This window comes from Chaetomium strumarium (assembly GCF_033439665.1).
Source record: "Chaetomium strumarium strain CBS 333.67 chromosome Unknown B0T15scaffold_4, whole genome shotgun sequence".
Lineage (NCBI taxonomy): Eukaryota > Fungi > Ascomycota > Sordariomycetes > Sordariales > Chaetomiaceae > Chaetomium > Chaetomium strumarium.
Genome location: NW_026944432.1, coordinates 1379980 through 1393420, shown reverse-complemented (window position 1 = coordinate 1393420; position 13441 = coordinate 1379980). Strand labels below are relative to the sequence as shown.

Sequence of the window (13441 nt, the reverse complement as noted above, 5' to 3'; positions counted from 1 at the left end):
GAACAGAAAGAGCTTGCGTTTCTGTCGCAAAGCACAAGGAACCAGACGACCGGGAGCTACATTGCATGACCGCCCACAAGGTCCTGCACTTGCGCCCATGCCACCGACAAGCAGCTCGTCAACTGTGGTCCGGGCGTCATGTATGTATGAGCCAAGGTATGGTTACCTAGGTTGGTTTGCAACGCCAGCAAAGGGAAGAAGTACAGTATAGCACTGGAACTATCAGGCAGACAACACGGCGAAAGAACGGCGGGTTTCGTGCATGTTGCCCTCACAAGGCGTACCTTTTGAGTCGTCTCATGCCCTCCATAGTATTCCGTACCATAAAAAACGACAGCTCGGAGTTCAAGTTGCGTTGGTTGCCCTGTGCTAAAAATTTCCGAATCACCTAAGGTAGTAGTAGCGCCAAATTGTGGGACCTTGGAAGGTGCGCCAACGTGCCCTGGAATATGTTGAGATGCATCCAAGCATTACCGAGGATTACTTAGAAGCCCAGAACTTCTAATTCTTCTTTGTTAACCCGATATCTTGGGCTCCCTTCTGTCGTATGTGTACCTAGGTAACTTCATTACAAAACATGGATATCATGTACTAGCACGGCCGAGTCCCCAAGTCCGATGCCGTTGCGGCCTGCCCGAGCTGCACCCACAATTGCGCCGCCGACCGAGAGGAATTTGGCGCGTCTCTTGCGGGCCTTCCAGGTTATTAGCGGCACAGCCAACTGCCGAACGCGGCACAGAACCCTCCCACAACCAAGACAGGCGCCCGCTAAATAAGACTCGAATAATAACCGATCATTTTAACCCAAGGCATCCCAGCATCATCAAACCGATCTAAGCAGTAGTGCGGCTGGCAGTCTTGGCAAGCCTGGCCTCGCGACCCTTCTCCGACCACGGGAAGTGGAAGACGGGGATGAGGAAGAACGAGTTGCTGTTGTTGGGCAGGAAATCGCATCAGTCAATCCATCTCTCCCGCGGCATGAACTGGATGATGGGGGAAAGAACACACCTGCTGTCGGCAATACCGGCGAAGGCATTGTACCACGCCAAGAAGGCAGCAATCATGCCAAAGCCACCACCGGCCTGGGTAAGCTTCAGGGCCGCCGTGGGGTTGTTGTTGTCGGTGGCGTATTCACCGCAGGCGAGCATGAGGAAGGCCAAGTCGAGCGTGAAGAAGAGCAAGAAGAACATGACGGTCGAGCGCAGCGTGCAGAGCAGCAAGATGGTAGTGAAGATGAACCATCCGGTCAGGAAGAAGCCAACCGCCGAGTTGCCCATCTTCGGGTCGACGGCCTTTGCCGCCTCTGACATATACGGGCCGCCAGCGCCAAGGATATTCCAGTTGGGCGTCAAGAGGATGCCGTAGGCGATCCAGAAACCGCCGTAAGACGACAGGGCTGTAGCACCAAAGGTGTTGCCAACTGCCATTTCCCTGCGAGCGCGTGTCAGAAATACGGGTTGTTTTATGCCCAGCTGTGCAAGCACGGACTCGGATCACAGGGGCTGGGGGGTTCACTCACCACATGCCGGCTAGGAGCTGGACGAGACCACCGTAGCCGAGCGCGAGGGGAACGGCGATGTTGGGGACGTTCACACCCCGAGCGTTCAGATTGACGGCAGAGAGCACGAAGGTGGTGAGGGCGAAAGCGGACAGACCGAGCGGCGCGGGGTTGGCGAACTTCCGATGCTCCATCGACCGCCAGAGACCGGGCTGGAACTCACCGCCGAAGGCCGGCAGCCGCGGCTGGTCGTCGGCGTGGATGTTGGCCATCGGGTTCCATGGCCCGCGGTGGTGCGCCGTGTTCGCACCATTGGCCGGCGCAGCACTGGTCGTGTGGGCGGTGTCCTTCTCGCCCGGATTCGTTGTGTCGGCCATCGTGCCTTTTTTTGTCGTTGACCAAGCTTGTCGAATGCGTAGCTCTCGTCACTCCTGACTGGCGATATCGAATCCTAACTAGTGCGACCGACCTGGGTGGAACTGCACGGTCGGTTGGGTATAACGGGGGAAAAAGAGAACCACGAGGTGGAAAAGAAAACCGAAGAGAAACACTAAAGTGAGACGGCGGCCGAGGGGGGACGGGCTTCATATAGGTGCCAGACCAGGACAGTAGGGGTTTACCGCTCCAGGATACACAACGGTTCGTTTGGTCCTGGGGACCCGCGTAGAGCAACATCGATCGCCCATGATCCCCAAATCAGACAGGTCCGTACCCCTGTCATAATGGGAGAGAAGGTGGGCTTGGTGAGCAGGGCGTGCTCTTGTCATCCTCCACCAACCCCCAAGATCCCCAGTCTGGAGCGTTCTGTGATAGGGTACTGCATAAATCCCGGACATACGGATCTCATATATCCACTCCGCCTGGCACGGTCCCCACGGTCCAAGGGGATATTGCGGCGGGGTTAGTGGACGGCACGGCATCGTTACCCTGCCAGCCTGCAACCCAGCTGCAGGACGAACATATTGGGAGTTACGGGTCATCGGGATAGCGTACCGAATCTGTGTGAAGTGTCCCATTCTGCCTGGCGTATTAGGCCACCTCCCCTAGCACCTAATAAAGGTATGTACAGGTTTTTGTTGAGTTCGCCGTGCTCGGCGAGAATGTGATTTAAGTTCTCACGAGGTCAGTGTTCTCAAATTCCTGTTCGGATGAGGAAAGGGGAGCCTCCACGCGGCTCCAGTTCATCGTGGAGTCCCCGCCTACGTACGCAAAGTGTAGCGTAAGTGGGCCGTTCTTCCCACAGAGCGAGAGAATCTCCGGTTTTGATGGTAAGATGCATTTTGCTCCGTTGTGCGAATAAACTAGGGTACAGTACGGAGGTATTTACAGGGACCAACCGTAACCATCCATGGATGTCTCTCCTGGTCCAGCTCGCAACGGAACCGAACCGTCGAGTGCTCAAAAATTCGAGGGATGCCATATGTGCAATAGGTACATACCTACTGTGGTAGCTGCTACCTTACATAGGAACAGTTCTTCAGCCAATACACCACGGTCTCGGCAGTGGCAGTCACGGTGAACACTTGTTCATGCCCTGACCTTGCTATGGAACCGTCATGTCCTTTGCGCCCTGGTCGGAGAGCCCGCTCGTGGACGCTCCGCACCCCGGAAAAGCCAAGCTCCAATAGCGTCGCCCGCACATCTCCCCCGAACTTTTTGTGCCCCGATGACGCGAGGGAATCCGGGTGATCTTCGAGGTGGATGAAGGAGGAACGGCGCAGACTGTCTGGGGTAATGAAGTGAACGCCAGACAACCTGGGATGCTGACACCGGCCCAACGGAAACATTGGCATTCACTCGCTGAAGGGTTGAACCATGGTACGGAAGAGGCGCCAGCCACCACATGGCCGCTTGGAAGAGCAATTCCTCCAATGACCATGCTGCCAAGTGCCCCTCAACCATGACTTCAGCGTTCATCTGCGGGTGGCATCTCTAGAAAGGGTGTCGTTTGTCCCATGCCACGGCATGCCGAGCCTGTAACTTCGGATGAATTGGTGACGTTCCAGGTGCCGCCAAATGAGAGACTCATGCAGCGAGTCACCATCATAACCCACCATGACGGACGAAACACAATCCCGGGTAGGGAGGCACGGATCGAGAACCCCGTGGATTGCTAGCCTGAAAGTGATAGATATATTGGAGTTTTCCTCTTGTTGGATGCTGAGTTGGTGGGCTCAGGCTTCTTTCTACCTATGTACCTCAAACTAAGGTTTAAGGCTGCCAAGTGATCTTTTGGCGTTTCTGCATGTTGCGGCCGCTGCCCAATCTCTCTTGTTCGCCAGCGCCACGCTGTAATCCCGAGCAAGACAGCGCGCGCCGCTTCGGAGACAACCCGGAAGCACATGGCCGCCATGGCCGCCAAGCAGCAGCGAGTCCGTTGGCGCCGTTGGCGCTCTTTCCATTCCCCTTCCATTCCCGCCTCGAGCGTGACGAGTGCCGGGCTCGGCATGCGTTAAGGTGAGGTAAAGCGTCGGTCAAGCGCCTTGGCTAGTCACGGGTAAAGGGAGTGCCGATTCGCGCGAAAGCCATCAAGAAGTTCCTTGCAAGTTGTCCAACGTGCGCCGGTCAACGGTCAGATTCTCTGCCAGAGGGCTGGGATGACAGCTGCGAGGAGATATTTAGCTCATCAGATCGGCGGACGCGAGACCGATATTGCCGGGTTCCTCGGGCCTGTGACCTGGATGGCGTGGACCCGCTAAACTTGACCGCACTTCATGAAGCGTGCCTGGGGTCCGCGAGGCCCGGGTTTGGTTTGGCCTGCCGCGTTGTCCGGCCGCACCTTCCCCGATGAGGCACCGATCTTGGGCCAAGTCAGCGCTGGCTCTCAATGATCATCGCTAGCTACAGATTGTACGCATGATTCCCGTGTCATCGAACCTTGGAAGGTTCGCAACTAAGGTACCTAATAACCGCGTGAAGATACTGCTTTACTTTATACAAGCCTCAGCAGATATGCAATTGAGGTTCGTGACAGACACCGTATTCATTCACACCTAGAGCAGATGCCAGATTATTTAGGTATGGAGTTGAGGTGGTGTATGTGCATACCTACGCAGGAAAATTTGCTGTTCCTTTCCATAGCCCGCAGGACCTTGGACCGCGGCCCCATTTGTCTTCAACCGTGCACAGTACAAGTATACAGTGCTGTACATTACGGATGGTACCTGTGGGGTTGGCCAAGATTGTGGGGAAGACCCATTGCTTTGAATGCTGAAAACCATAAGGGGTCCTCGAAGACGCGACATGCCTTCGCGTATCGAACAACGTGTCACACTTACTCAGTATTCCCAAACGACAACGCGCATAGTGTACACCAGTATATCGTATCCGATCGCAGTTTCACTCTAAATATCTTGTTCCCGAACCGATGGCTCGTAAAATTCTTCCCATTCGTTGGCTAAAGTCTAGCAGATGACAAGGGTCGATTGGGGGCCGCGTGCCGAGGATTACTACCGCGCCTTGCCCTATTCGGTGGGGACGGCCACAGGATGGCACCCAACCATGGCCGGGAAATGTCTCCGGTGCAGCCAACAGTCTTCGCAATTTCGCGTTGTTCGACTGCTTCGAAATTGCTTCTGGATGTTCGCAGTACTGCAGGGCGGGAAGAGCCATCTTCCCCTTCTGATTGTGTTTCACAACCACTTCCCCGTACGGAGTACGAAATGATCGACCGGCCGAGATATCAGATATCTCCTACCTGCAAACTGCTTCACTCTTACTATGCTTACTTACATGTCCCATATTCCAAAGCAGGCTCACTTTCTGTCGTATCAATGGTGTTTCTAGACAATCGAAGCATCAAGGCTGTGAGCAAGCTGTTTGCACACAGGCCCCCGAGTCCGCCATTGAAGGACAACTCGCGTATCGTGCTGCTTACAAGTTAGGTTAGTATTGTATAATGCTTGTACATACAACGGAGTATTACCATACTGAGCGTGGACGGAAACTCCTTGTGCTCCCTGCCGCCGAGCGGCAAGATGTCAGGACACAATACTGGTATGCTTGTTGGTCAGGAGCATGCCGGGGCACATTCAGATTGTGGTAGGGGTCAGAAAATGAGGACCGGGGTTTCTAACAGGACAACGCCGCACCCCTTCCGCTCCAATGCTGCTCATAACACGACCTACCCTGATGTACGGGACGCATCCAGCTCATATCATGATCCGCATCTGCCACTGACGTTTATTAGACTCTTTCCCCCTGTGACATACGTATTCTATCAAGAAGCGAGTGGCAGCTCCCAGATCCTGCGTCGACGGGACCTTATTCCTTTGGGTGTTTGACACAGAAGTTGACAATGGTGTCTTGCTTCTTGACCAACGAATGATGGTCACTGTTCCTACGTATTTTTGTCAACCAACTGTCCCGGCAGATTGCCTGCACTGTGAGAGCTTGAGCTCAAGGTCCTTTCTCAGCGCCTCAGCAGCCACGAGCTTCCTCTTCAGCTGTCAATCTGACAAACAAGGCGCCATCTTAGGTATAACTTGATCCAACCACATCATGTGAGGGCGGGCCGTTAGTGCAGTTGCATTCACCCTCTCATGATATCCACCCAGCCCCCCTTGCCTGCCACATGACACTCATCTTGCCCCCCATTCCTTCCACATTTTCAGTTGCGCCATTCATGTTCGACAACTCCACGCTGAACGTCACCACTTGTGCTCTTGTGCCACACACCAACACTGGCTTCTGCTTCAACCAGCCTCTTCGAAATTGCAAGGCCCCGCCCTCGTCGCCCATGAGCCGCCCAGTCCAACGCCGTCCGGCCATCAGCTGACCGCATCCTGGCATCAGCCCAGCCGCGCCGGATCATCAAGTCAACTATCTTGTAGGAGCCGCTGGCACAGGCGAAGAAGAAAACATGGGTCTGATGGTCGTCACCCTTGCACTTATTTGGGTCACAGTTCCACCATTCCATTTCGGCGTCGATGTCGGCGCCAAGGTCAACGAGAGCCGCGAACGCTCTTGCGGCATCACTGATCACCGCACTTGCCAGGTACGTCGGGTCTCCTGGATTCATAGCCCAGCGCACGACCAACTCCCGTACGGTGCCCTCAGAGTCGTTTTCGACAGCGCAGTGTAGCGCGTCTCCGTACCAGTTGCGCTGGTATGGATCTGCTCCTTTCTGCATAAGGAGCCTCAGCAACTCGACGTGGCCATTCGCTGCCGCGTGGATGGCCGCAGTGGACCCCTGTTTTGAGAGAGCATTGCTGGAAATCCCATCGCCAAGGAGCCGTACCGCCGTCTGGAGCAGCCCATGACGAGAGGCATGATGGAGCGCCGTTAGGCTGAGCGACTCTTCCGCACTCCAATAAACCTCCCGGCGGCCTTGTACGAACTGCCTCACCTGGTTGGCTGTCGCCATGGAGCGTTTCGAAGCGAAGAAGTTGGCGAGCGTGGCCTGCACTTCGTCATCATCCTCGGCTGCCTTAACGTGTCCGCCCCAGCACTCGGCAGCGTAACCCAAAAAGGGGTACCGCTCGATGTGTGAGGTTATCTCCGATTCGGTTGCCCAGGGGCCTGTGCTGAAGTCTTCCAGCATGATGTAGCCGAGACACTTGATGGCAAAAGCTGCCTTCGTGCGGAAGAGCAGGCGGTGTTCATTTTGCAGGAGATACTCGTTGACCGAGTAGTGCGAGGTGTGGACGTACCCCGTCTTCGGGTCAACGGTGACGAGCCCCTGACAGCACTCGAGGATCATGCTCTCCGTTGGTCGGTACCTGGCATGCACACGGGTGCGGCGCGGGTGCATCGCCAAAAGATCGCTGAGCGCTTGAACGGTGATGGGTTTTGCAGCGTGCACCAGATACATCAGGCTTTCAGTGCCTATGCGGCTTCGGCTTGCTGGTAACCCCTGGATTCTTCTGATAGTCCCTTCGAATACTTCGTTTATGTCGTGGGATAGATTATTCAGACTGTCCTCCATCTCACCCAGAGTTGGCTCCTTCAGGACTGTCCGGAGTTGCAACACAGGGAGTAAGAACCTGCCGCACAGCATTAGCATGTCGCTCGGTACTGATGGGTCGGGAAATCAAGGGAAAGAAGGGGCTCCTAACATCCCGTTTGCCCCCCGAGCGAGCCTTTCTATCAGGCCATTGGCAAACGCCTCGTCCGCTATCTCATATATGCCCTTCCGAGCTAGCTCTTGGTGGAGATAGAGCCTAATGTCTTCCTCTCGCGCAACTATGTTGACATTGAGGCGGTTCGTAAACGTAGCAGCATTGCCACTGGTGTGCGGACGGCTGGTGATCAGTAGCCGAAACCCTGGTAAACTGCTCAGTTCGCCCAGAGCCCCAAGCAATGTCGCTCTATGTTGCGCGTCACACTCATCAAGAGCATCGACGACTAGATAGGCCCGTCCAACGTCTCTGATAAGCTCGGCGATCAGCCTCTCGCACTCGAACTGCGGAAGACTGCCTTGCGAACGGCAGCTCTGGTGCACACTCGAGATGGCACCGGGGATTGCTGGGAGCTGCTCAAGGAGCTGTCGGAGCATGCATGCCAATACTGTTGACGGGGAGTGCGAAGATTGGTCCTGGTGGTCGAAGTAGTAGTACGCTACCGGCCGAAGGGCGCCTGCTGCGAGACTGGAGAGGTTGTCGATGATGGTGGAGCTGTGGCTGTCAGCTCATCACGATGCATTTCACCCACACTAGGGGGGGTTCTGGGAATTTGGTAAAGCATACACTAGGTTGGTTTTACCAGAGCCCTGGATGCCCTCGCACCAAAGCACACTGGTCTCGTCCGAGCCGTCTCGCCATCTGATGTATTCAGGGGAGTGGAGTATCCAGCACCCGGTATTCATCGCTCTGGATGCTTGGAGCGTTTGATGCTTCTGATAATAGTCAATCTTTGATATCCAGTCCAGGATGTCCCTTCGTTGTTCCCGTGCTAGCGAGTTCTCAAGCAAGACCGTCTGTCCCGTCAATGTGCTGTGTATTTGTAGTGTTGTCGTCTCGAGCGATCGGATGGCCTTGAACTGGTCTAGTTGCTGTCCCAGCAACCTCAGCACATCATCGGCAGTCTGCGACAGAAGCTTGCATCCGTCCACGGAGACGGCAAAGTGCATCCAGGTGGTGAAGTTGCGGAGTTCCTGGACCGTCTTCTCATGATCCCGCTTGCTGAACGGCCACAGAAATCTGCTTCTTCTCCCGCTGTCCTCCTGGCCCAGTTTCCTGCAGAGGGAGCGCAGTTTGGCGTCGCAGGCTTGGCAGCACGCCAGCAGAACGGAAGTCTGCTGGAACCGGACATTGCCTCTAGTGATGTTGTCGTGTTTGAGAAACTGCTGTAGGCTGCTGACACTGGACTGCAAACCCTCAAGCTCGTTGATGAGCGCCGCTATGGATTCCTTCGCTGTAACAACTGCGTCACTGTATTCCTTCGCGCAATTGATTGCCTTTGCAATCAACGGCAAGAGGCCAGCAATGCCCAAAGCAAGGGAGACCGGATCCATAACTCAAGCTGCAGACCCAGCACAGAGATAGATGCTGCTTTGCCCCGGAGCTCGATCATCTCGGAACTGGACGGCGCAGAGTTGACTTGCGCCTGCGTATCCTGTGGGTTATTGTTGTGGTCTGGTGGCTGTGTCGGGTGGCTGTGTCGGGTTGCTGAGAGGCGCGACCTGGTCTCGGGCTGAGATGCATGCACGGAAGGGGCGCGGTGCTTGGAGCGAGAGAACTGCCTTGCGCCTCAGCATTTGCGCAACACTTGTAAAGAATAGCCTACAGAAGATTGACGCCCCGTGTCCTGTGACGACGTGATGCTGCCCAGCCACGGAGAGCAGCATCCGTACATACACGCAACCCTCATCAGGCTACAGGAGGAGTCAATCCCGCTGCTTGCCGAACCAGGCTCGGATGGCTGTTTCATGGGTGATGATGGTGTTGTCCATACAGCGGGCCCCTTAGGTGAATGATAGACGGCGATTGACATGACTGTCTGTGCTGCGATGTCCTCATGCGTTGGACGATAAGCTGTCGCCGGCTGCCCTGCATGATGCATCTCCATGACCTTAGTGCGCTTCCCAGTTCTCGCCCTCCACAACTGCACTGTTCATTGAGCCTTGTCAACCCACACCATAGGAATGCGTGGCATACTGTCTTTTCGTTGATGTGCAGAAGTGCCCCGTTGCAGAGCGAGAACGCTGTTGGCACCTGTTTGGCTGGGATAATAACCATGCTGACAATGGACCGGGCCACTGGATTCTGCTGGGGATTTTGACCACACGCTGCGTTTGAGGGATGTCGAATTGACCCGTGCCGGAAACCGGCCACCAAAAAGATAGCCGGCAGATAGCACATAACATACATGTCTTACTGGAGCATAAAAGACATCTGACGTTAACTCACGCGTCTTTTATAGGACTGCGACAAGCACAAGCTCGTACCTGGCTTATCCTGGAAAACAGGGCAGTTGCAATATTCATACCTCATCCTGCGAGGTCAACCGGCCACATGGGTTGGGTCAGTGCAGTACCTGCTCCCTTGATTCATCGTGTCCCAAAGTGAAGCTGATTTGGGTATTCATGGTATATCATTTTTTCCCGATCTGCTCAGTCCCATGGACCAATAGGCACCACCAAAGTGTCGTTGATCGGATCGTAAAATCGATTCAGGCCGAGCTAAATTTTAACAGCCTCAAACCTATGCCATTGCCGGAGCCCATGCAAAGTCCAAATCCACAGACGCCCCAAAGCACGAATTCCCTGCTGAGTGAGCTCCACCCCCATCCAGCACCTTAGTGAGCATACCGCTTGCCGTCCCGGAGGGTATCGGCGAACTCTTCCAGAGGGCTCCTGATGAGCTTCGTCTCCTTCCACAAGTTGGGAGTAAGGAAGCCGTAGGTGTTCGAAACGGCCGCAAACGTGGCCTTGAGGGTGTTCTCGAGGGTCTTGGTGGAACCGGAAGAGGATGTGTAGGCATCTTCGATACCGGCGAGCTGGAGCAGGCGCTTCACGGCGGGAGAAGCAACGAGAGAAGTACCGCGGGGAGCAGGAATAAGCTATGAACTGAATTAGCCCACCTGTAGCGAGCCAAGACGCTGTCTCGTTTCTTCCTCGAATACTTACGCGGACGGTGACGGAACCGCACTTGCCGCTCTCCTTGGTGGGCAGCGAGTGGGGGAGACCGAGGTTGGCACCCCAGTAACCACGTCTCACCGGAATAACGCTGAGCTTGGCGATGATGATGGCGGCGCGAATGGCGGTCGCGACTTCCTTCGAGGTCTTGATGCCGAGCCCGACGTGGCCCTCAGAGTCGCCAATGATGACAATGGCCTTGAACCGGGTACGCTGACCGGCACGGGTCTGCTTCTGGACGGGCTTGATCTGTTTTGGGGAGGAAATTGACATTAGACACCATGCAAATCCGAATCGGTCGCTCCGAGTTCCGCCATGCGCACCTTCATGACCTCATCCTTGAGCTTGGGCAGGAAGAAGTCCACAATCTGGTACTCCTTGATCGGGAGAGAGTGGAGGTAGATCTCCTCCATGCTCTTGATCTTGCCGGCCTTGACAAGACGGCCGAGCTTGGTCACGGGTTGCCACTCCTTCTCTTCGCTCTTGCCGCCCCGGCGTCCACGCCCGCGACCGCCACGGCCACGGCCACGCTCACCACCACGATCGCCGCGAGAAGCGAAGCCGCCGCCGCGGGCACCAGTTCCCCGATCAGCCATCTTGAATTTGTCGGTGGTTGTTGAACGGGAGTTTTGTCGTCGTGGGACTCGGTCGAGGTCTTGGGTCGGGTCGACGATTTTCGGGTGGGGGAGCTTTTTGCTTGGAATTTCTGGTGTGCCAAGCACCAACCCTAAAGTTTTCGTGGTGCCTCAGAATTCAGGCTTCCGTTAGCGCTAAGTGCAGCACTGGGGGTTCCACAAGGCTGGCTCGGCGCGAGTCGGCGGCTCACCGAGGTAAAGACACCTAACTACGTGCCAGGTAATTAAAATGGTAAAATGCTGCGCATGGGAATTCTGCTGTACCTGATGCTAAAACTTTCTAATTGCAATATATCCGTATAATCAGTAACCATGTAGCTCACGGCTACAGAACACAGCAACATGGAGTTAGACTAGCAAGGGGGAACGACAACGGCCCGCGCAGCAGCATCTGCAAAAGGGATTCAGTTTACATATCACAACCTTTGGACTCCAACACTGTTAACCGACGGCGTCTGGACTTCGAAGTTTAGTCGCTAGAAGACTACCTTAGGCAGAAGAGAAACTGCTCGAGCCACCGAGGATGCTCACCACGGCCTCCTATCTCGTACAGCGTGTCAACCGGCCGAGTCCAAGTCTCCTCGGGTCGTTCCCCCTGTTCTTCAGGCTTCAACATCTGGCCATCCACGCAATCTCTCGGGTTCTCTTGTATTATTATCAAGCTGTCGGGTTTGCGTTCATCTATTGGGCAACCCTGTAAGCTGACTGTCCCTGGACGACTGGAACTACGAGCAAACGGCATCCTTGCCTATCTTTCGTTTGCCACCAGTGACGGCGACATTGACGAACCGCCGGCTGTACAGCTCACGCTTATGGGCGCGGCCCTTGGGCGTTTTGGGCTTCTCCTGCCCCTCAACCTGGGACGAGGGCGCGTTGTTAGCCGCCATGAACCGGGTAGATTTCGGCTAAGGGTTGGAGTTTGATGCGAAATACCATACCTTGGGGGTCTGCGACTTGACCTTGCCTGCGGGCCGCTAGTTAGCACTTGTGCCTCCCGTCGCCTCGTACTTCAAGGGCGAGTCGCTTACCGGCGCGGGCAAGAGAACCGTGCACTTTGCCCACGGCAAATATGCGATGCCGAGTCCACTAAGCAGTAGGAGCTTAACCTTTGATCTGTCTCGATTGTTGGACGTCAATCCAGGGGATATGGCTGGGACTGAAACTAGAGGTCGTTGAAAAACGTTGTGCCCCTTGTCTCATCTCATATCCTTCTGGTTTTATGTTTTCTTTTATTCTATCTTACATCTTATCTTGAGGAAGCTGCGCCGTATGACTCTTCACCGGCGTTTTGATATCCGATGCGCCACTTGCCGCTCTCTAAGGATGCACAGCATGAAAGCATGCCAGCCAATGGTTGAAACACGGACCATTGTAAAAGGCTTGAGAAAACCATCGTTATTACGCCAGGGTATCTTATAGAGAATCATTATGTAAGTTGTGCTGCGTTCCGCCCCCCTACACCTGCCCAGACACCTGCCTCTGTCTCCCGACCTGCCCTGTCACCCTATCCTGAATCCTTGCGCACGCAATCTTGTACGTCCTGATGAACCCTGCATGCTTCGCTCGACCACAGATACCTGAAAAACTACCACCATCTGCCGCCTTAAGGCTTCGGATAGGCAGTCGAAGTGTTGTGTCCGCGGGCCCGCAATGTCGCCACGGTGTCAACGAAAACAAGGAAGGCAAACAACGCCCACAGGAAGAATCCGAATGCAATCGCCGCTTCGGTAGAGCCGCAGTAGGTGTTGCCGTCACATCTCGGAGAGCCCCAGAATGCCGCCAGGGCGATGGAGCCGGCGAACCAGAAGATCATGGTGATCCATTCGAGAATCAGGGCCGCCAGAGAGTGAAAGAAACGGGCGAAGTATAGGGGTGTCAGGGCCAGATACGCCAGAACCAGCAGGGACCAGACCGAGTTGAAGAGCATAAAGGACATAACGCTCGGTGTGTTCCACCAAGGGCTGACGACTGACAAGGGGTTAGGTCTGTTATCCTGGAACTCGTATTGATGGAGCGCACTCACGATAAGCGGTCAAGCCCAGTTCGATGACAGTAAAGACCGCCGTCACGGCGTGGACGATGGGGATAAAGCGCTCCATATTTGTGGTGAAGTGCCTCTCTTGTGTGGAAAGCTTGTCACTGATGCGTCGAGTAAGAAAGATGTAGAGTTGATAGTATTGTACTGGAATGAGGAAGGGGGGAGGCAAGCAAGATGATGTTCTAGAGCAGTTC

The 13441-nt window shown here is 55.1% G+C and overlaps 6 protein-coding genes across 6 annotated transcripts; all 6 read right to left on the bottom strand.

Annotated features, from left to right (window-relative positions):
* Positions 1 to 338: 338 nt before the first annotated feature.
* Positions 339 to 2375, bottom strand: B0T15DRAFT_532274 (GPR1/FUN34/yaaH family-domain-containing protein). The gene is made up of 3 exons (XM_062869304.1): positions 1520 to 2375; positions 1009 to 1431; positions 339 to 930 (listed from the first exon to the last, which is right to left on the bottom strand). Exons 1-3 carry the CDS (start codon positions 1873 to 1875, stop codon positions 834 to 836), a joined length of 876 nt encoding a protein of 291 aa, XP_062721224.1. The 5' UTR covers positions 1876 to 2375; the 3' UTR covers positions 339 to 833.
* A 3732-nt stretch (positions 2376 to 6107) lies between these two features.
* B0T15DRAFT_397392 (uncharacterized protein) lies at positions 6108 to 8951 on the bottom strand (the record flags this gene model as incomplete). The annotated part of the gene is made up of 4 exons (XM_062864894.1): positions 6108 to 7023; positions 7117 to 7482; positions 7555 to 8112; positions 8185 to 8951. The coding sequence occupies 4 exons, from the start codon at positions 8949 to 8951 to the stop codon at positions 6108 to 6110; spliced, it is 2607 nt and encodes an 868-aa protein (XP_062721223.1).
* Positions 8952 to 9157: 206 nt separating this feature from the next.
* Positions 9158 to 10020, bottom strand: B0T15DRAFT_197110 (uncharacterized protein). The gene has a single exon (XM_062862529.1). The coding sequence runs from the start codon at positions 9805 to 9807 to the stop codon at positions 9364 to 9366; it is 444 nt and encodes a 147-aa protein (XP_062721222.1). The 5' UTR covers positions 9808 to 10020; the 3' UTR covers positions 9158 to 9363.
* Positions 10021 to 10234: 214 nt separating this feature from the next.
* Positions 10235 to 11170, bottom strand: B0T15DRAFT_397586 (ribosomal protein S5, N-terminal domain-containing protein; the record flags this gene model as incomplete). The annotated part of the gene is made up of 3 exons (XM_062864911.1): positions 10235 to 10498; positions 10566 to 10823; positions 10898 to 11170. The coding sequence occupies 3 exons, from the start codon at positions 11168 to 11170 to the stop codon at positions 10235 to 10237; spliced, it is 795 nt and encodes a 264-aa protein (XP_062721221.1).
* Positions 11171 to 11934: 764 nt separating this feature from the next.
* B0T15DRAFT_396096 (ribosomal protein S30) lies at positions 11935 to 12271 on the bottom strand (the record flags this gene model as incomplete). Its single annotated transcript, XM_062864813.1, has 3 exons — positions 11935 to 12066; positions 12148 to 12173; positions 12238 to 12271. Coding segments are annotated over 3 exons (192 nt in total), but the record flags the coding sequence as incomplete, so codon positions are not given.
* Positions 12272 to 12812: 541 nt separating this feature from the next.
* B0T15DRAFT_485055 (membrane-associating domain-containing protein) lies at positions 12813 to 13308 on the bottom strand (the record flags this gene model as incomplete). The annotated part of the gene is made up of 2 exons (XM_062866271.1): positions 12813 to 13177; positions 13233 to 13308. 2 exons carry the CDS (start codon positions 13306 to 13308, stop codon positions 12813 to 12815), a joined length of 441 nt encoding a protein of 146 aa, XP_062721219.1.
* Between the last annotated feature and the right edge of the window lie 133 nt (positions 13309 to 13441).